General features: G+C 38.3%; 1 protein-coding gene across 7 annotated transcripts in view; it reads right to left on the bottom strand.

Annotated features, from left to right (window-relative positions):
* The window catches only part of PLCB1 (phospholipase C beta 1), a 753511-nt gene that overhangs the window by 277872 nt on the left and 454053 nt on the right, over positions 1-21586 (bottom strand). For all 7 annotated transcript variants that reach the window (XM_060122834.1, XM_060122832.1, XM_060122831.1 and 4 more), the window contains exon 4: positions 17565-17702. In XM_060122834.1, the coding sequence (XP_059978817.1) occupies positions 17565-17702 (138 nt within the window). The remainder of the gene's footprint in view (positions 1-17564; positions 17703-21586) is intronic.

Here is a 21586-nt window from a genome sequence, read left to right as displayed (position 1 = left end):
GATGTACTCTGTTATTACCACCCTATTTTGACAAATGAGAGAACTGAGGCACAGAGGCATGCAATGACTAGCATAAGGTCCCACAGCTGGTTAGAGGCACATCCGAGGTTTGAACCCAGGAAGTTTGCCTCTGGAGTCTGAACACCTTACCATTATGTTACAGTGATGAAACAATGTGTGAAGTTCATAAAGTATACACCTTACCACTATGCTTCGATAATGATGGTAGAGGAAAAATGATAAGATGGAGAGGGGGTGAGGTCCATCACAAAATGCAGCTCTAAAGTCTTAGAACTTTGATAGAGGAAGTCACAGATTCAACTTGAACGTGACTGAACTAATGTGAAGAGAGAGATTCAATAACTTTTAGATCTAGTTGCCCTAGATCCAAATACTAGTCATGAAGCTATTCAACAACCATTCATAATTCTGAGAACAGAGAGAAATTTCTCCTATCGGCAATTCACACCTCTTAACTTTTTGGCTCAACTTATGAACGCAAGTGGTATACAGACTAAGACAGAACCTTCTGGAAGAAATATCATTCTTGCAGATATTTCTGTTTCCCATGGTTCTGATGCATGCTATCTTTAGTATTTTAATGTATTTTTTAATCTTTCCTTTTTCTAGCATTACGTATCTCTGTTACACCTGAAAATACAAAGAACAGTGTAACTAACACATATCCATATTTAACAAATGTTACCAATATGTGATATTTCCTTCCGTGCTTTTAAAAAATTATATACTTAAGACACTGCAGTGCAGACTCATTCTATGTTGTGCTTCTCCCTGATTCCACTCTTCTCACTTTCCCAGGAGCAAGCTCTATTTTGAAAAGCAGATATCAATACCTTATCTATTTTCATATGGATCCTGAGGACAGGGGTCTTTATCAGGGTTCAACAAACCCCTGAGGGCTAAATCCAGCCTGCCACCTGTTTTTCTAAATAAAGTTTTACTGGAACACAGCCATGCTCGTTCATTTATGCATTGTCTATGGCTGCTTTCATGCTATAGTGGCCCAGCAGAGTAGTTGCAACAGAGACTCCCAAGGGGCAAAGTATTTACTAGCTGGCCCTTTACAGAAAAAGTTTGCCAGTCCCTGGTATGGACTCATATATGTTTATTTAAAATATTACATAAATCATATCATGCTGTATGCATCCTTTGGCCAATGGCTATTTGCAGTCAACATTATGTCTTTAAAATGTGTCCTTGTTTCTCATGTAGATCTAGGTCATTAATTTTAACTACTAAAATATTCCACTATAAGAATGTATAACTAATTTATTCTTCTGTTCATGTACATATGTAGTTTTTTCCTTCAAAAATGTTTATTTGTGGGCTTCCCTGGTGGCGCAGTGGTTGAGAGTCCGCCTGCTGATGCAGGGGACACGGGTTCGTGCCCCGGTCTGGGAAGATCCCACATGCCGCAGAGCGGCTGGGCCCGTGAGCCATGGCCGCTGAGCCTGTGCGTCCGGAGCCTGTGCTCTGCAACGGAAGAGGCCACAACAGTGAAAGGCCCGCATACTGCAAAAAAAAAAAAAAAAAAAAAAGTTTATTTGCACAAACCTATTTCTTTTTGACTCAAGCCACATCCAGAAGTTTCTCTAGGGTTATTACCATGATGTATTCTTAGGATCCATGCATCTTCAGCAGTACTAGAGGCAGCTGCTTGCTCACCAAAGCGGTAAGGACACTCTGTGTTCCTTTTGGCAGTGTAGGAGAGCTTGTATTTTCCTACATTTTCAAAAACAACTTGCTATTATCAGCCTTTCAGAAAATTTTTGCAAATTTGATGTATGTAGTGTGGGACCTTGGATTGGTCTTAATTGGCATCCCTGATTCACCTGCCTGGTTGAGCCTTGTTTTACATGTCAGGGTTGTTCCACTTTTTCTTTTCTGCAAATTTCCTGTTCACATTCTTAACCCATTTTTTTCTTTGGGTATTTGTGCTTGTTGTCTTTAAAAGGGGGAGGGTTTTGTTTGTTTGTTTGAGGTTTGAGCTCAAGCACAAGGTGGTGGTCAGTCTTAGTCCTATTGATAGAAACAAAATTACACATAGTAACTGTGTCTTGTAAATGTCACCCGTGATCGTGGCATGCCAGGCACCCAGTCCATGGCTGTGACCTGATACCAAGCATCTAGAGTCACAGAGAAAAGGCAGAATGTGAAGTCTGTCCTCAAAGACATGTATTTATTCAGTGAGTTCTTTGGGGAAATGACAATATTCTAAAAGGAATACCAAATCTATTTCTCTGTGTGTGTGTGTGTGTGTGTGTATATATATATATAATTATAATCTATAATTATATAAGCAATTATGAGTCAATGGTTACCCTAATGAAGTAAAAGGAGTGACAGATGACAATAATCTAAAAGCAGGTATTTCCAAAGTACCTGATTTGGAAACCTCAATCTATTGTATTTTTTAAATAAAAGGTTCCTGGAATAAATAATAATTTAAAACAGGGTATTTTAATATTTGTGAGACATATGAAAGTCCTAACAATTTTTAATAGCTTTCCATTTATTTTTAATTTATTGGCAAACCCCTATTGCCATCATTGATAATGGTGTCATTCCCATTACCTCTGCTCATCAGCAGGCAGCAGGTTGGGATTTGAGTGAGAAGGAACAATGCACAGCTCATTCAGGGTTGAGTTGCCTGGCTGAGCACGTTTCTCCCACCTGCTGGCAGGCATCAGAATTCATCTTGCCGTGCATTTGTCTTAATGGCACAGTAAAGAATCTTTTCATGGTGAAAGATGGTATATGAGCTGCAAAGACTTTCATTAAAAGCAGAAAAGACTGTCTGAAAAGTAACTGCGTTTACAGGTCTACGTAGAGCATTTAGAATTTTGGCAAAATTTCCGGCACAGTTCCTCTGTTTTGGGTGGCAGTGAAGATTTGTATTTTATAGTCAAAATGTTGATCTCTTATTCAAAGAGAAATGGTTGTCAAATACAATATAATTACCAAAATCAGGAAGTATATTACAACCCAATATTATCAGCACTGGGACACTAGAATCCATATTACTCATATAATGTAATATCAAGGAAAGGTGCATGTTATTCAAATGTCTTTAGGCTACAGTTGCCAAAAGCACAACTCAAACTAGCCTAGGAAATAGGAGAATTTGCCAAGGACACTGGGTATTTCCTGTAACTGAAGGAAAAATTTGACAAACTGCAGTTTGCAGAGTATCAGGAAACTGTGGTCTGGATACCAGGGAGGATTTCTTCATTGCTTTTTCACTGCTCTCTCTTCCTGATGTCATTACTTTTTTCCTGACTGACCAACTTCTTCCCCATGGCCACCAACTGCACCAAGAGTTGTCACATATGATGCCTCCTACCACCAGAGAGAGTCTGATTGATTTCCTCATAACCAGTATGAAAAATCCTGGGAAAGGTCTCTGATTGGTCTACCTCTAGAACAGTCTATTTGAGTAAGAACCTAGCAGTGTCCATGAAAAGCAAGTCATTGTAACTGGAAGAGTATAGAAAACACTACATATAACCATTCATAGGAGTAGCAAAGAAAAGGATGTGCATCATCCCACAACTTGTGTGAGATCTTATAGTTCTGAAGCCAGTTTTTTATACACTGGGGAATAAATCCATACTTGTTGACCTGAGTTGACTGCATGAATGAATGAATGTGTAAATGAAACAGAATTACATCCATGCTTTATAATTTATTGTTTGTGAAATTAATTTTTATGTCTCCTTCATTGTCATAAGTATTCATTCATCATGGTTTGCTACACGGTTTTGGATAATAGCTTTACACATTTCCTATTGTAATTTGAACTATGCTGGAATAAGTTATAAGAACTCACAGTCCTGTGTGTAGCATGGGGCTGAGGGGACTATCCAGTTAATAAAGTATAGAAACTTTAATTTTAGGGCTTAGAGCATCTGCATTGGCTTCAAAGATATACCTTATGCTTTGTTTTATGTTTTGGGCTGTATTCTGAAGATTGTTGCCCAATTATCTTTCCCTGGATAAGTGAAGCACTGCTCTATCCTGATGGTCTAAGGAAGAGTTTACATGCCTGCAAGTGCAGTGTACAAGATGTGGATGTAAGGATCCACATTTTGAGAGCTAACTGTCTAGTATATCCCTAGCCCTGTTCTAACACCTTTTGACATTCTCCTTTCCAATGGGAAAAGTTTAATGTGGTGATATCAAGTTAAAATGAACCTTAAGAGAATTCTTCAAATGGAAAGAAATAAAACACCCAAAAGTGCAACATCCTTGGCACAGAGTGGAAGAAAAGAGAAAAAATGTTTGCTTTGGTTACGTTTTCATGATGAGAGGTTTTCAGTTGTATCTTTGTGAATCTCATGTATTTTGAGCATCAGCTGAGGAGACACCCACCTCTCTCTCCAGCTAGTTTCCTGAGTCATTGTTAATTTGCACAACTGAGAAAATGTCCATCAAATGCCCCAATATGAAATACCCAAAGTATCCTTTCCATAGCGTTCATGGCACTCAGCCATATTCTTGAAGTGGTTCTGTCCAAAACCTTCATGTCACTTTATTATTTTTTTCTTTTTTAAAATAAATTTATTTATTTATTTTTGGCTGCACTGGGTCTTCGTTGCTGCGCATGGGCTTTCCCTAGGTGCGGTGAGCAGGGGCTACTATTGGTTGCGGTGCAAGGGCTTCTTATTGCAGTGTCTTCTTTTGTTGCAGAGCACCAGCTCTAGATGCACGGGCTTCAGCAGTTGTGGCACTCAGGCTCAGTAGTTGTGGCGCATGGGCTCAGTAGTTGCGGCACACGGGCTTAATTGCTCTGCAGCATGTGGGATATTCCTGGACCAGGGCTCGAACCTGTGTCCCCTGCATTGGCAAGTGGATTATTAACCACTGCGCCATCAGGGAAGTCCTTGTTCTTTTCTTAAGGATAAAATATATTTAAAATTCTCTCTGAAGATACTTTCTCCTTTTTTATTTTATTTGTTTCTTTAATTATCCTTGTGTGTCTATTATTCTCTTTTTGTTCATCTTGGCTTCCTTTGTCATTCAGTATTGTAGCATTTCTCTATAGTCTGTGGATATTTTATTGTTAGTTCACATCTTAGATGGGGCAATAGGAGGGCCGACTGGGAGCTCTGGGTGTGGGAGTGGGAATGACCAGCTTGCATACTTCTTTCCCAGTGAGCATGTGGGTGCCAGCCACCGTAGTGTAGTATCCACAAATGCTAGAATGAGAAGAGCTTTACTCTGGATCCTGAACTCCAATGCTAGCCACCATAATATTTTTTCAACTAGTTTGTTCAATTTCATAAAAGACAGACATTCAGCTCTTTGACTCAGGAAGTAATTGGTTATTGATTAATTCTACATGAGGATCAGGAGGAAGGAGTGGAAGGTTATTTTTCTCACCCCCAATTCTTACTCCATGTTCTGCTGGGCTGGTAGAACTTGAGTCTAGAGCATGTCTCAATTGTTTCTGAGTAGGTCAGGAGTTTCCTTGGCTGTAACTCTCTATGTAACCTAGACTGTGGTCTTCTTGACTCTATCTTATCAGACACTTTCCTCTTTCCATTTTCTTCTCCTGCAAACTTACTAAAATATGTCATGTCTTAGTGACCTATCCATTCTCTTCATCATTGTGTATTTATATTCCTTTATCATCATATTCACAGTAACTCAAAAGAGATAAGAGATCACACCTGTGCTCATTTTGCTGTTTTGGGCTAACACTGCTTTAAATTTTATGTCCAAAGCCAAATATCTGATTTTCCCTTCCTAACTCACTCCCTCTCTCAATAAATGAAATTCCAAAAGGCCCTGAGATCATCCCTAGCTCTCTCTTTCTCTTATTTCATGTATCCAGTACATTCAGTAACTCTTTTGGCTTCACATTCAAAATACATCCAGAACCTAACCATTTCTCACCACCTCTATCCCAAGCACTCTGCTCTCCTTGTTTCTGTTTCTATACCCCTACTGTAGCTTTTCAACAGAGTGACCAGAACAATCCTGTTAAAATACATCACCCCAAATCCATCCCTTGCTCAAAATGATGTAATAGATAGCTGTGTCACTGAGAGTAAAATAAAATTCTCACAGTGGCCACCCACCACTATTTGGGTCACCTGCCACATCCCCCAGCCTCTTCCTCTCACCTCTCCCCTGTTCTCCTCCTTGCTTATCATTCCCTTCCACCAACACACTGGGTCACATCTATCTCAGCATCACTCTCCTCCATGATAACCACTTGACACACTCCAACATCTTCATGGTTTTCTTCATCATATCAGTGTAACCTTATGTGACCAACTTATTTAAAATTGAAATACACCCCCCCCCGCAACACTTCCTATCTCTCTTCCCTGCTTTATTTCCCCCTGGCTCCTATCACCATCTTATTTATTTTGTTATCGTCACCCTACACCCACCATTAAGTAAGCTTCATGAAGACAATCATTTTTGTCTAGTTTATCCCCAGCACTCAACATTGTACCTGGTACACAGTAGGCAATTAAGTATTTGTTGAGTGAATGAATGAATGATTATTATTATTATATAGCCAATAGGAAGATTATTTTAAAGTATTTTCAAAAATTTTGTTTTTTATTCTTAGGAGCATCTTATTCCTTGGGACCATTTGATGCACTGGAAACCGAAACATAACAACTGATATTAAGGCATTGATGAAACAGATCAACATGCCACTTTCAAAGGATAGCAGGTATTTTTCCACAGTAATTAAACACGGAAGCCAAATTTTCTTAGATTTCTTCTTCCTTTATGTCATGTCTTAGTGACTTATCCATTCTCTTCATCATTGTGTATTCATAATAAAAAATTATGATGATTTTTAAAATTTTTATTTATTTATTTATTTTTGGCTGCTTTGGTTCTTTGTTGCTGCACACGGGCTTTCTCTAGTTGCAGCGAGTGGAGCTACTCTTCATTGCGGTGCATGGGCTTCTACTGCAGTGGCTTCTCTTGTTGTGGAGCACGGGCTCTAGGCCGCGCAGGCTTCAGTAGTTGTGGCTCGCGGGCTCTAGAGTGCAGGCTCAGTAGTTGTGGCACACAGGCTTAGTTGCTCCGCAGCATGTGGGATCTTCCCGGACCAGGGCTCGAACCCGTGTCCCTTGCATTGGCAGGCGGACTCACAACCACTGCTCCAACAGGGAAGCCCATGGTGATTTTTTATAAACTCTCTTTTTTTAAAAATTTATTTATTTTTCACTGCATTGGGTCTTCGTTGCTGTGCATGGGCTTTCTGTAGTTGTTGTGAGCGGGGGCTACTCTTCGTTGCGGTGTGTGGGCTTCTCACTGTGGTGGCTTCTCTTGTTGTGGAGCACGGGGACTAGGCGCCCAGGCTTCAGTAGTTGTGGCACGTGGGATCAGTAGTGTGGTTCATGGGATCTAGAGCACAGGCTCTGTAGTTGTGGCACACAGGCTTAGTTGCTCCATGGCATGTGGGATCTTCCCAGACCAGGGCTCGAACCCGGGTCCCCTGCATTGGCAGCAGGATTCTTAGTCATGTGCCACCAGGGAAACCCTGAGTTTTTAAAATGTATCTTTGTGCCTGCTTTAAGGTAAGGTACACAGATAATACAATTAGGGCTTTCTCAGCTGCCAGGCTCAGAAGACAGGGAGGCAGAGGAATGAGTGGGAAGCAGCTTATTTCTGTGTTATGGAATGGATGGAAGAAAAGCGAAGATGCTGCTGCTTAAGCAGTTTCCTGTCTTTTCCTGGGGAAAGTGGACTAACAGTAGCCCACAGTCTGAAATCACAATCATTTCTGTGTCCTTGCATATGTACTTTCCCTTAAGTTAAGCATTAATTCCTTTTTGTGGCACCCTTGAACAATGCCTGGTTCAAAAGAAGCTCTATGTTTAAGGAATGAGAAGAGATGGCAGGGGAGGTTGGCGAGGGTGATTTCTTCCACAATCAACAGAATTGCAATTGCTGGTTCTTATCTGAGTGTAAGAAGAGATTACCATCTGAGTTGCCTTTTGTTTCCCCTCTATTTTTTTTTAATGAATGTCTTTTTTATTTTATTTTTTATATATTTTTTTACTTTTGAACTTTTAAACTTCTATATGGATGTTCCAGATGGGTAACACTTTCACAAGTTGAAAGTTTATAATGTACATCTTTCACCTGCCCCACACTCATCCAAAACTCAAGTGCAGAACGTAGGGTAAATCTCATTTTCCAACAAAGGACATCCACAACTGTAAAATCCCAAGACTAACAGTGCAATGTATTGACCTGGCAAGAACTTGGTCCTTATTTATGATTGGGTCGGGGGGAATATCCTAAGATGACATAGGCATATGAGAAGGCCAGGAATAGCAGTGAATGAAGATCTCATAAAATACAATAACCAAGAGGGCTAACTTTTCACATGTGTAAAAAGCAATATATATTCAATATGGCAATATTTTTGGCACATATAGTCTACCCCCAAGGAGATCAGCACAGTTTTCCATTATGTCCCAAAATACATTGCTGAAAAGAATATATGGTACCTGATTCTCTTTTTCTTAATCATTTTAATTTAAAGAAAAGCCAAACATATCCATTGCTCACTTACCATAAGTTGGTGCTAAATTCAAAAAGGAAATGAGATCAATTTCACATTTTGTACAGAATATCCATTAGTGTTTGAAAATTATTATCTCAATGTACATGTCTCAGAATAAAAAGAAATGTAAGAACTTTGTGTCTATTGAGGTCAGTTTTAAATATGTATATTATTAATTTGAAGGACAGTCTAAGAAAAGTTCCAAGGTTTTTGAGGAATCAAGTTCTATACCAGGAATGGCCAGAGGAGGCTGTGGCAGGACCCTTCCCTCTTTTTCTTTTCTATTTCATTTAGTAGACTATTATTTCTTTTTCTTAAAAAAAGCCCCCCCTTTGTGGCACCTTCTCTTATTCCTTCCCCTAAAAGGTCTCAATTATTTGGCCAGCTGAAGATATTTTCTCTTTTCTCCAGAAAACATGTGGTAACTGGTGGGTAGAGGGGGATGACAGTGACAATGACTTTGAGTGGGAGCAAGGTTGGGATCAGGAAAGATGAGGTTGGAAGCCACCAAGAATCCTGGAAAACCTTAGGGGGAGTTCTGTGCTGGGGGGAAGGGATCTTGGAGCAACTAGCTCAGGAGCCTCAATTTTTTGAACTCAAAAATGAGGATATTGGAGTGTATGATGTTCAAAGTCTCCATGGCTTTACAATTTTTCATGATCTATCAATTGCTTTCAAGAATTCATAAGCTTCTTTCTCCCTTTCTTGCTCTTTCCCTTCCCCTCTCCCTCCTTTTTCCTTTCTTTCTTTTTATTTTTTCTGCCAAAGTACACATTTATTGAGTGCCTAATACCGGCTAAGCACTAAGGTAGATCTTGGGAACACAAATGACTAAGCTATATTTTCTGATTTTAAGCAGCTCACAAATCCAGGGTAGGGTGTCACACACACTGACAGATAATTAAAGTGTGAGAAATGCAATAGCAAATATGCATGGGGTTCATCAAAGAACAGGAAGGGACCATCAGTTGTTCATGGAACGCATGAAACAGAAGGGGAGATGGGTGAGTAAGCTGAGTCCCTCTGGAGGCTTGGAAATTCTGGACAGAATGGAGAAGGGACATCTAGGAAAGCACACACTTCTGAGGGCACAGAATTACCATTATAAAGGAAGAAAGAATCACAGGTGGTTTGAGGCAGAATGGTGCTAGGGTCCAAGTGGTGATTCACTGACACCTAAGGGCAGAGGCTATGTTTGTTTTGGTCACGGATAAACCCCTAGTACTTGGCACATACTACACCCTCAATGAATATTTGTTCATTAAATGAATGACTGAATGATATGGGCAGAAAACTTCATTTTGTGGGTAATATGCAATAAAAATGATTTGAAGCAAGATCAGGTTTGAGGTTTTTTAGGATCATTCCTAGCAGATAGACACACAGAGTTGGAGAGCAAAGAGAGGATTCTAGGAAAGGAGGTAGAAGGCGTCTACAGATGGCACCCATCAAGAACTTGAACAAGATGGGGGGGGGAGCAGGATGAGGAAAGAGATATGAGAGCTAATTAGGAAATTCAGAGAGCTTGCAAGTTATTTGGATGGTGGGCAAGCAAATGGTGTGGATGTAGTTAAGGCAAACTTCCAGGAAATCCCAGATCACACTCCCCAAATGAGTAAACTAGATTGTCTATGATATTCATAGCTGCAGAGGTGACAGAGGTTACCCCCAAATTCTGAAATAGCTACTGAAAACTGATGTCAGTTTATAGAACATATTTTTGGAGAGCACATTTATTCTGTGACAGTTACTTCAAAATCTAATAATTTAACAGACAGAGATCCTCTGTTAAAGATTTTTTTTGCATGAGTGAATTAACATTTAGAAAACTAACTGGCTCAACCAGTTTAGGAAATTGGCAATATTCATCAAGACTGGACATAGGAAGACCTATGACCAGCAATTACATACCTCACAGAAAGGCATATGTTTATAACAACACTGTTTGTTTTTATTTTTAAATTGAAGTATAGTTGATTTATAATGTTGTTTTAGTTTCTGGTGTACAGTGATTCAGTTATACATATATATATATACATATTCTTTTTCATATTCTTTCCCATTATGGTTTAATCACAGAATATTGAATATAGTTGCCTGTGCTATACAGTAGGACCTTTTTGTTTATCTATTTCATATATAGTAGTTTGTATCTGCTAATCCCAAACTCCTAATTTATCCCTCCCCCACCCGCTTTCCACTTTGGTAACCATAAGTTTGTTTTCTATGTCTGTGAGTCTGTTTCTGTTTCATAAATAAGTTCATTTTGTATCATATTTTAGATTCCACATATGATATCATACGGTATTTGTCTTTCTTTTTATTTTATTTTATTTTTTTGCCACACTGTATGGCATGTGGGATCTTATTTCCCCAACCAGGCATTGAACCCGCACCCCCTGCATTGGAAGCGCAAAGTCTTAACCACTGGACCACTGGGTAAGTCCATGTCTTTCTCTTTCTGACTTACTTCACTTAGTACATAATCTCTAAGTGCATCCATGTTGCTGTAAATGGCATTATTTCATTATTTTTTATGGCTGAGTAATATTCCACTGTGTGTGTGTGTGTGTGTGAATACATATATATATATATGTATATGTATATATATAGATATATATAACACATCTTCTTTATCCATTAGTCTGTTGATAGACATTTAGGTTGCTTCTATGTCTTGGCTATTGTAAGTAGTGCTGCTATGAACATTGGTGTGTATATATCTTTTCGAATTATAGTTTTCTCTGGATATATCCTCAGGAGTGGGATTGCTGCATCATATGGCAACTCTACTTTTAGTTTTTAAAGGAACCTTCAAACTGTTTTCCATAGTGGCTGCACCAATTTACATTCCCTGTAGGAGAACACTGTAGGAGAGTTCCCTTTTCTCCATACCCTCTCCAGCATGTGTTATTTGTAGACTTTTCAATGATGGCCATTCTGACTGGTGTGAGTTGATACCTGTTGTAGTTTTGATTTATAACAACACTATTTGTAATAACCCTAAACTGGAAACTGTCTGAATGTCCACCAACTATAGAATAGATAAATAAATTATGGTATACTATTTAGCAAAGAGAATGAACAAAGTACAACCACATGCAAAATGTAGAAGAATCTCATAAATACAAACTTTGAGTAATAGAAGTCAGACCAAAAAGAAAATGTAGTCTATGATTTCATTTACAGAAATTTTAAAAACAGGTAAAACTAATTTATAAAGTTGCAGGTTAAGATAGGGTATGTTAGTAGGGTAGACACCTGGGGTGCTGGTGATGCTCTGTTTCTTTATTGGGGTGCTGCTCACATGGGTGTGTGCTCTTTTCAAAAATTCATCAAGTTATATAGTTACAGCTTGTGCACTTTTCTGTGCATATTATATTTCAATCAAAGTTAAAAAAAATCAGGTCAAGTCCCTGCGAGTAGCATGGCTAAACAAAAAAAAAATTTTTTTTAATTTTTTTTTTCCAATTTATAAATGCTCAAGAGAATTTACTGTGTAAAATATTAAGGATTGGAAGCAATGGCGTCTTTCAATTCTTGTGCAGAGAAGTGGACACAAAATTTCATGGCTCTGTCATTAGGCATCTCAATCTTAACCCCCTGGATCCTTGCTGTCATAATCCACTGCATTTTAATACATTGAAACAATGTCTGGGCTGAAATTTGCCAAACTGGGTGGTGGTTCAACAATGTATCTACCCAAGGGGCCTATCAGAATATCTAACCAATTAGAACTGAATATCAGAGCTGGAATCTCAAATCCTGTCTCTTGGGGTGATAGGCCATCTTGCTATTATATTGGATTGAACAAGGATCTGGGATAGGAATTGGGCAGGTGGGTGATGGAGTGGCCCTCCAGGGGCAAGAACCCAGAGGGAAGACATGCTGAAAATCATTTTAGATTTCTAAATCCAAACAGGGAAGGCTCCACCTCTGTTGCCTTTGCACACAGAGATTTCTCTTTACTAATCTTGAGACAGATTCATTTCTTACTGAAATTCTCTTGATGAAGAGTGATCTCCCATGAGTTACATACTGGATCCCTGAGACCTGACAGTAAACACCAGCATATGGCAATCCTGTGAACCCTGCTCCTGGCTCAGAGCAATCTGTTTTAACCTACACAATGGTGTTTAGGTTGCATGACTGCAGGAAGAAGTAGGCACAATTAGACATCTCTATGTAGCCTCCCACCTCAAAGGAAAGCACAATATTAGAAAGAGGGACTAGAACTGGGCAGGAAGAAGAGAATTATTTTATCTTCAGACTTCTTGGCCAATAGAAAAATTTGCAGTGACCTGATAAATCAGTTAACTTGTTCCAATGACACTGTTTTTCGGAGCTGATGTAAATGATCTGTCTTTTGCAGTCCATGTTAACCCTACCAGTCAGGTATTTAAAGAAATTCGCCAACTGGTGTGGATAAAAGGCTTGAGGATTTAATAGTCCTTACTCTCAGCTACTGACTTCTGTCTTTGACACTGAGAAAACAGAAGCAATCAAAAACATCTACAATTCCCTCTATTACATGGACGATTTACCAGCATCTCTACTGATGGACTCCAGTTTTCCTCCTCTTATTGATTAAATGCCCTTGCTCCTGTCTGAGCACAGCCCCTCTATTTGTGAATAAGAGACAGTCAACAATTTTCTTTTTCTTTGTAAAGGACCAGAGAGTAAATATTTTAGGCTTTGTACTCCATATGTTCTATGTCATAACTACTCAACTATGTCTAGTGAAAGCAGCCATAGACAACTTGTAAACAAATAGGCATTGTTATGTACCAATGAAACTTTATTTATAAAAACAAGTGGTGGGTCAGACCTGGCCTCAGGCTGTAGTTTACTGAGCCTTGTACTAGATCCTACCACTCTCTTGTCCGCTCAAGGACATGCTCTAGCAATTCTCTGACTCGCTTACATTGTTTTCCCTCCACAGGATCATTCTCACAAGCATACATGTATTTTGTGGTTTCGCCCATCTTAAAAACTATCTCTTGGTCTCACTTCCCCCTTCTAGCAGCTTTCTCATTTTTCCCCTGCCCTTTACATCAAAACTTCTCACAAGAGCAATCTCTTTTGGTTTCTTAATTTGCCTCCACTGATATTCCCCAGAGCCCTCTCCAATAGACTTTGACCCTGCTACTCCACTGTAGTTGCTCTAATCAAGGTCACCAATGACCTCTATATCCTTAAATCCACCAGTCAATTCTTGACCTTCATCTTACTTGACCTATGAGTAGCGTTTGATCCTGTTGATCACTCTCTTCTTTTTGAAACACTTTGCTTACCTGGCTTCCAAACACACATACTGGCCTGTTTGCCACCTCACTGGCTACTCCTTCTCAGCCTACTTTTTCTGATTCTTTCTTATCTCCTCAATCTCTTCATGTTGGAGTATCAGTGACTCAGGTCTTGGACATCTTCTGTATCTACAATCACTTCCTGGCTGAGCTCATCCTGCCTCATTAAATACTATCTATAACCTGATGACTTCCAAACTGTTGCATTATATTTGGCATTGAACCCCAGGTTCATATATCTAACTGCCTACTCAACATGTTTCTTTGGGTATCTAATAATAATCTCAAATTGAACATAATCAAAGCTGAAGCCTTGTTGTATACCACCAAATGTGTTCTACTTTAAACCTTCCTTATGAAGTAAGTGGCATTTCCATCCTTACTGTCTCTTGCATCAAAACTCTAACATCATCTTTGATTCTTCTCTTTCTCTCACATGTAACATACAATTGCAATTGTTTATGCTCTGGATTCTTCCTTTAAGTAGATGTAGATACAGATATTCAGACCCCTTCTTATCTCCTACATAGCTCCCCCTTGGTCCAAGATACTAATAACCCACTTAAAATATTTCTACAGTTTTTTACCTGATCTCCCTGCTTCCATTATTGCCTCCGCCCTTGTGGTCCATTATTGACTAAAGAGTTAAGTCAGACCAAGTCCACCATCTGCTCAAAACCCTCCAATGGCTTCCATCTCCCTCAAAATAAAAGCCAAAGTCCTTCAAAAGCCTACATTACAATACAAGAAATCGACTTCTGTTGCCTTTGCTAGTTTCCTTTGCTGGTACCTCCACCTTTGCCAGGATTCACATAGCTGTGCGTGGAGGACTGTTGGGAATTGACAGTGGGAGAGTAAAGGGAAGGATGATGGTATTCACCTCCCCCCTGAAGCTCTGAGGAGGGGTCAGGGCATCCCAGAGAGGGGGACTGAAGTCCAGGAGTTCCAGGGGTAGCAAATGTGGATGTGTTCATTGGTCCTCAGGGCAGCAGGAGATGCAGGGAGAAGTGTGAGACTCAGAGGGCAAATGTGAAACAAACCACCCATTTTCCAGGTATATTAAAGGGAAGTATCCCTCGAGGGATCAGGGAAAGTCCATCTTTAGGACACAGAGAGTTGGCAAATCATGCTTCATAACAAGAAGAGTGACTTTTACTTAATTGCAAAAGATACCACTCTTTTAGTCCAACTACAGAGGGAAAAATTGAAAGACAGCTTTCTCCCAATCCACCTTTGAAAGGAGTCACTTCTCTTAAAGAATAAATAAAAAATTCAATCTCAAGTGATTTATGTAAGAAAGAAAGCACACAAATCTGGAATAATATATTTAGGAAAGCTGAAGTCTGGGTTCTGATAAAAAAAATTTTAATCGACTCAAGAGATTTCTCAGGAATCTATGATATTGTTTCAATTGAGCAACTTTCTTCAGATTTTTGCCTTCTCTGAGCACTCCATGAAGAAATAATCCCCTTCCTCCATCCTCATACCCTCTCCTCCTGCTATATCCTTCCACACAGACCTCCATCTGACCCACAGTAAGTGTACTTCATCATCATGATTTATCTATTTATTTCCTCCAGAATGCTGTGTCCCTGACACTGGAACACAGAAGGCACCTGACAAATGTGTGTTGAATGAATGAATGAGCCAGAATCCCTTGGTAAACAATTTTTTCTGAAGACATTTGACTTTCAAAGAAGCTCAGGTTCCTGTCGGGTGTTCTACATAATGAGGGAAACTGTTTCCTTTGGTGCTGGCACTATGCAAGGTACTAGGTATGTTGGCTCCAGAGACTAAACGGAAGGTGTGATGTTATGAGACAGTGCTGACAACTAGAAGGGTGGAAATTAAGTTTTCAGAGTACATGGTGTTTGCAAATTTTAATCTTCTGGCTGAGCAATTTCAATGGAGGAAAAACATCCTATAGAATATCACAGTCTGGGAAGGCAAAACATATTCTGTAACTTCATTAATTATACTAAGCAAGTAGCTGCTGGAAAAACGTCTATAGATTCATTTCTGACAGGGAATACTACAGGGCTCAGTAATCAAAATCCCTAAAGACAATTAGTGAGCAGAAGCCCACAGCGAGGAGGAAATTAAAATGTTTTCAACTCAACCGCACAAAGGTTTAATGCAATATAAGATATGCAGATTGGTTTGTAATATAAAACTATATTCACTCACAGTAAAAACCTCCCTGAAAGTCACTGTCATTTAGTGAATGCTTTTAACTGAGAGTTAATGAATATCATGAATTGGTCATTTTTTTAAGAAACTGAATATGACTGTATTTCAGGAATGATATTTTAAAAATATTTTAGAAATATTTAGTATTTGTTTATATTCATCCATCCATCCAACCATACATACATATATTGAGAAGTGAAGTGTATACACTCAACAGAATACCAGCAGGTATCAGAATAAGAATGATTGCAAGGCAAGTACAATGCTGTCACACAGACAATGTTTCATTGAACAGAAGTCTCTCTCCAAGCATAAATTATACCATAGAAGTAAATGGGTGACTCGGTTCTTAAAGAGAGAAAATAGATGGGGTTTGTAACACAGTCTTGATGAGGAGTTTCTAAAGACCTCAATGTGTCAAAACTAGTTGGCATTTTATGTATTCCATTATAAGAATTGAAGTTGATGTTATGCAACTTTTGGAAATAAACCTCTACCATAATCATTGAAGAATTAGAGGTCAGGTCAGATTATCTGGTGTAGCTCAAAAAAATGTCAGAGCACTGAGGCTTAAAAAATTATAGATCATAATGCTCAGGCAATGAACACCGGCCTGACATGACCCCATAGTTCTGATCCATGATGTGAGAAGCTGTGTAAGGGCACAGACATGATCTGCAGACTTCAAAGTGTTCCTAGATTCATATTCTTAACTCTGGAAAGAAATTGTATGAAGGGTCAGGATCAGCATTAGTATCTTATAAACTATAAACATGGAAACCTTTTCTTTCAATATGTTCATTTCAGTTCTCTTCTAATGGCAGCTGGACATTTTTAGAGAAAGCATCAAACTTGAGTCCAAGTTTCCCAGAAGTTCATAGCTTCTTGTTTGATATATCTTGCCTTTGTTCTAGTTATTTCTGTATGCATCTGAAGGGCCCACTATCTTAGTAAACTAGCAACTCCTTAATGGAGAGGGCGATGTCTAATTCATCTTTCTAGTCCATGGCTGAATAAATATTTATTATTATTTAAAATTATTATTTAAAATTTTAAACTTTTCATTCTTTCCCATATTAATTGAGCAGCTACTATGTGCATAATCATGGGTTAAGTGTGCACATGGTAAAAGAAGTTAAATAGGTACTGAAATGTCTGCCCTCTAGGAGAGGGATGGAAAGAAGATGGTAAGGCTAAGAGAAAAATGGGTTGGGATAAGATGCTTAGGTGAAATGGAATGTGGTTTCATCTATATTTTCTTTTGCAAAGAAATTATATAAAATGCCTTATTTTCTAATGTAAAATATCCATTATTCTAAGCCAATGCCATTACTTGGAAGTGTTTGAATTACACTTCTACTTGGCAGCAGAATGATTTTTAGATGGAATTTTAACACATGCTAAATATGACAAAAACTCAGAGTCTTTCATAGGAATCAGGACAATGTCATATGGATTCAGATCGAGGTGACAAGCTTCAGAAGTTTCAATCCACATACCTTGGCCACTTCTTCTTGGAAAGCCACGAGGTTCAAATGGGAGATGTTAACTAAGTCAGGCCCATACACCACTGTTATCATGCGATGTTCCAGGCGCCCGATGTTCCCCACATCCAGAAGTTCACGTAATTTGGGGTCCTGGATAATAATAAATGTTGAAATATTTAGTCTTAGCTAGAGATTTTAGAGCACAATATCAAAAGAATTAGAGTTAGAATGCCTTAAAAACAAAGTTGCCTTTTATTCTTTTTTTTTAATTTTTAAATTTTTATTGAAGTATAGTTGATTGACAATCTTGTGTTAGTTTCAGGTGTACAGCAAAGTGATTTGGAGATATATACGTATATATATTCTTTTTCAGATTCTTTTCCCTTATAGGTTATTACAAAAACTGAGTAGAGTTCCCCATGCTATGCAGTAGGTCCTTGTTCGTCGTCTATTTTATATGTAGTAGTGTGTATATGTTAATCTCAAACTCCTAAATTATCCCTCCCCCCTCCTTGCCTCTTTGGTAACCATAAGTTTGTTCTCTACATCTGTGGATCAATTTCTGTTTTGTAAATAAGTTCATTTGCATCACATTTTTAGATTCCATATATAAGCAATATCATATGATATTTGTCTTTCTCTGTCTGGCTTACTTCACTTAGTATGATAATCTCTAGGTAAAGTTGCCTTTTATTCTTACTAGAAACTGGTATGAGTTGAAGTCCTTCAACCCAGAAAGGCCCAGAGAGGTGAAATAACTTGCCCAAAGGTTGTGAAGAGAGAATTTCTGCATAAAAATTTATGATCCTCAGATCCTCATGGTATTTTTTTTATATTATATTATATTAATTTATTTATTTATTTGGTTGTGCTGGGTCTTAGTTGCAGCAGGTGGGCTCCTTAGTTGTGGCATGCATGTAGGATATAGTTCCCTGACTAGGGATAGAACCTGGGCTGCCTGCATTGGGAGTGTGGAGTCTTAACCACTGCGACACCAGGGAAGTCCCGATCCTCATGGTATTATGCTAAGTGAAATAAGTCAGAAAGAGAAGGACAAATACTGCATGATATCACTTATATATTATTTTTAAAAAGCTGAACTCATAGTAACAGAGATTAGAGTAGTGGTTACCAGAGACTGGAGGGTGGGAAAAATGGGGAGATGTTGGTCAGAGGGTATAAATTTACAGATATAAGATAAGTTCTGGGGATCTAATGTATAGCATGGTGATTATAGTTAATAATATTGTATTATATATTGGAAAAATGCTAGGGGAGTAGATCTTAAATGTTCTCACCACAAAAAAGAAATGATAATTATGTGAGGTGATGGAGGCATTAGCTAACAATCTGGTGGTAATCATTTTGCAATATATAAATGTAACAAATCAACATGCTGTGCACCTAAACTTACACAATATTGTGTGTTAATTATATCTCAATAAAGCTGGAAAAAAGACTTATGGTCCTAAGTCAAGAGCTCTTTCTGTCATACTGTCATTCAGTAACACATTTTTATGTGTCACAATTCTCCCTTTATTTCCTCCAATCATCCCATGAATCACATAGTAAAATGCAAAATCTCATCCTTCTCCTCAATTCATGAACACATTGAAATGAAGAGGGTGGTTTGGCAGAATCAAAACACAACAATGCCACCTAGGGCTGGGGCAGAAACCTAGCTGAGGGTCACAGCATGGACTTTCTCCACACTGAACACTGACAGAGAGGACTGTTAAAGTGAGCCACATGGCGGCACCTGCCATGAATATGTTATTTCAGTTCTATCCTCAAAAAGTACTGGGATTTGGACATAGAGAAATTCTTCAGTCTTTTCAGAGCAAGTTGACTTCTTTGTGACATCATAAGTATGGATCCTTTGGAGATATAGTCCTGCTGGGCAAAGGAGGTTTCCAAACTTTCTGAATTCAAAACAAAATCTACATAGGGCTCCACCATTTTGGCTGAATTTATTTTCCTTTCATACGGGCCTTGAAGAAGATAAGAGCTTCATGCAGAAAATTAGCATTAAATCAATCACTTAGCAAATTTTCAGCCAGCCTCTGAGCAAGGAATAAATTTACATTCTTACTTATTTAGCTAAATGCTGGGCCAACAGGGCTTAATGACTTAGGCTCGTTATTCTGATCTCCCTTCTGAGGTTTTTATATACAGCACCCTTATAAAGAAAAAGCAAACTTGAAAAAACCAAGAAAGAAACAACAAAACGTTTCCAGCTGAGTTATTTGATTTGGTGACATTAATTCTCTCTTTAGTTAAGAAAACTTTCTCCTCTGTTTGGCCGAATGAAGAGAAACATTTTCAGGTAAGTTATGATGAGAGGAAATCCCATTTCAAAGCTGTGCCCAATATAATCAAAATTTCAACTTGACTAACAAGCTGAGAATTTATCAAGAACATCAGGCCTCCTTGAAAGATCAAATGCTATCACAAAAGTATCAATTTGCATGACCTAGAAAAGGAGAGGAACACAGTAAAAAAAATATTAAATAAACACTCATAGCAAAAAGGGAAATGTTTAACATTTTACCATTAATGAAAGATTAAAGGAGACTGTTCCGAAAGAATGGACTTTTTGTGAAGGCTAATTAAAGAATGATACCAGCTGTTCTGTGAAACAACTGCATCTCAGGTTTTGATCACCATTGAGGCAAGTTTCAAAGAGAAAATACATTTGATCAGTACTTAAAAATTTTTTTGTGTGTACTTAGAAGAGAAAAATAAACTTCAGAAACCACCTGAAACTTGTAATTATAAATCCCTAGTGTTAAATCAGTGATTACAAAGTCCACCAATATCTTCGGTTCTACAACATTTAATGGGACAATATTTGGAATTGAATGCACTCTATACTTTGTATCCTTTCTTTCCTTCCATTGACAGCCATGTGACTCACCCTCTGGCTCTTTTCTCTTTCAAGTATTTTCTCTTCCTTCTATACTACTTTGTTGCCTAATTCACATTTCCATTAAAAATACTTTTGCCCACTTATTAATAGTTGATGGATTAAAGAGTGTCACCTCTCAGAACTTCAGGGTCTAGGTGTGGGGCTCAGGGATTCATTTGAGTTTTCCTTGAGAAATAGGAACCCCGGGCAAGTACAGAGGACCGAGGGAAGGTGCCTAGAATAGAAGATAATTCTAGAAGAGGGATTTGGGGATTCACACTGTCCCTAACAATACTGTTAGGTACAGTCAACAGGAAGTTTTGGGAAAGATGACCAACTCTTTGTGGCAGTTCTGTTAAGTTTTCCCACTAATGGTTTAATGGTTATATATATATATATGTATGGGATTGGGAAGATAATGCAGGCTGGCAAAATGACGATGATGACTGAATCTGAGGGGTAGGTATTTGAGGGTTCATTGTTATATATCTATCTACATCTGAGATAGTTAACATTTATACATCAATAATAAATTTTTAAAAAGTATTGAGCATGAACTGGAGGAGCAAGAAATTTTAGAAATAAAATTTAGAAATTCAAGAGAAACCACAATATTTTAAAGAGAAACCACAATATTTTAAAGTTATGTAGTTCTGAAAGCAAGCAGAGAAATCGTTTAAATATATAACAAGCAACTTTCTTACTAATACCTTTTCTTGGTGATGGATCATACTAATTTTTAAACTATATTTTACTTTCTTTTCCATCATTAATCATTTTATTTCTCTTTAAAATTGTACCTTTTCTTCATCTATTTCATTTTTAACAACACCAAACATGGTTATGTTAGAAATCTCTCTTAAGACATGACTTCACTTTTCTTTTTACCTGTACTGTTTTCTATTTTGAACGCAACATCCCAAGCTGATGTGGTGGCTTCAAATCTCATTCCTCATTACTGAGCAGATTGTTATGTGAAGGGTATAGTTGGAAAAGGTATCTGTCCTTTCAAGTACCAAAAGTTGCCCTCAGTTGTTTTCAGCAAAGGAGACCCTCAGAGAATAGGCAAAAGGGGGAAATTATCTAGAAGAATAAACAGCAAAGGCACTCAGTGTTTGGAGAAACT

This window comes from Lagenorhynchus albirostris, chromosome 15 (assembly GCF_949774975.1).
Source record: "Lagenorhynchus albirostris chromosome 15, mLagAlb1.1, whole genome shotgun sequence".
Classification (NCBI taxonomy): domain Eukaryota; kingdom Metazoa; phylum Chordata; class Mammalia; order Artiodactyla; family Delphinidae; genus Lagenorhynchus; species Lagenorhynchus albirostris.
Note: the sequence above shows the minus strand (reverse complement) of the source record. Positions and strands in the feature narration are given on the sequence as shown.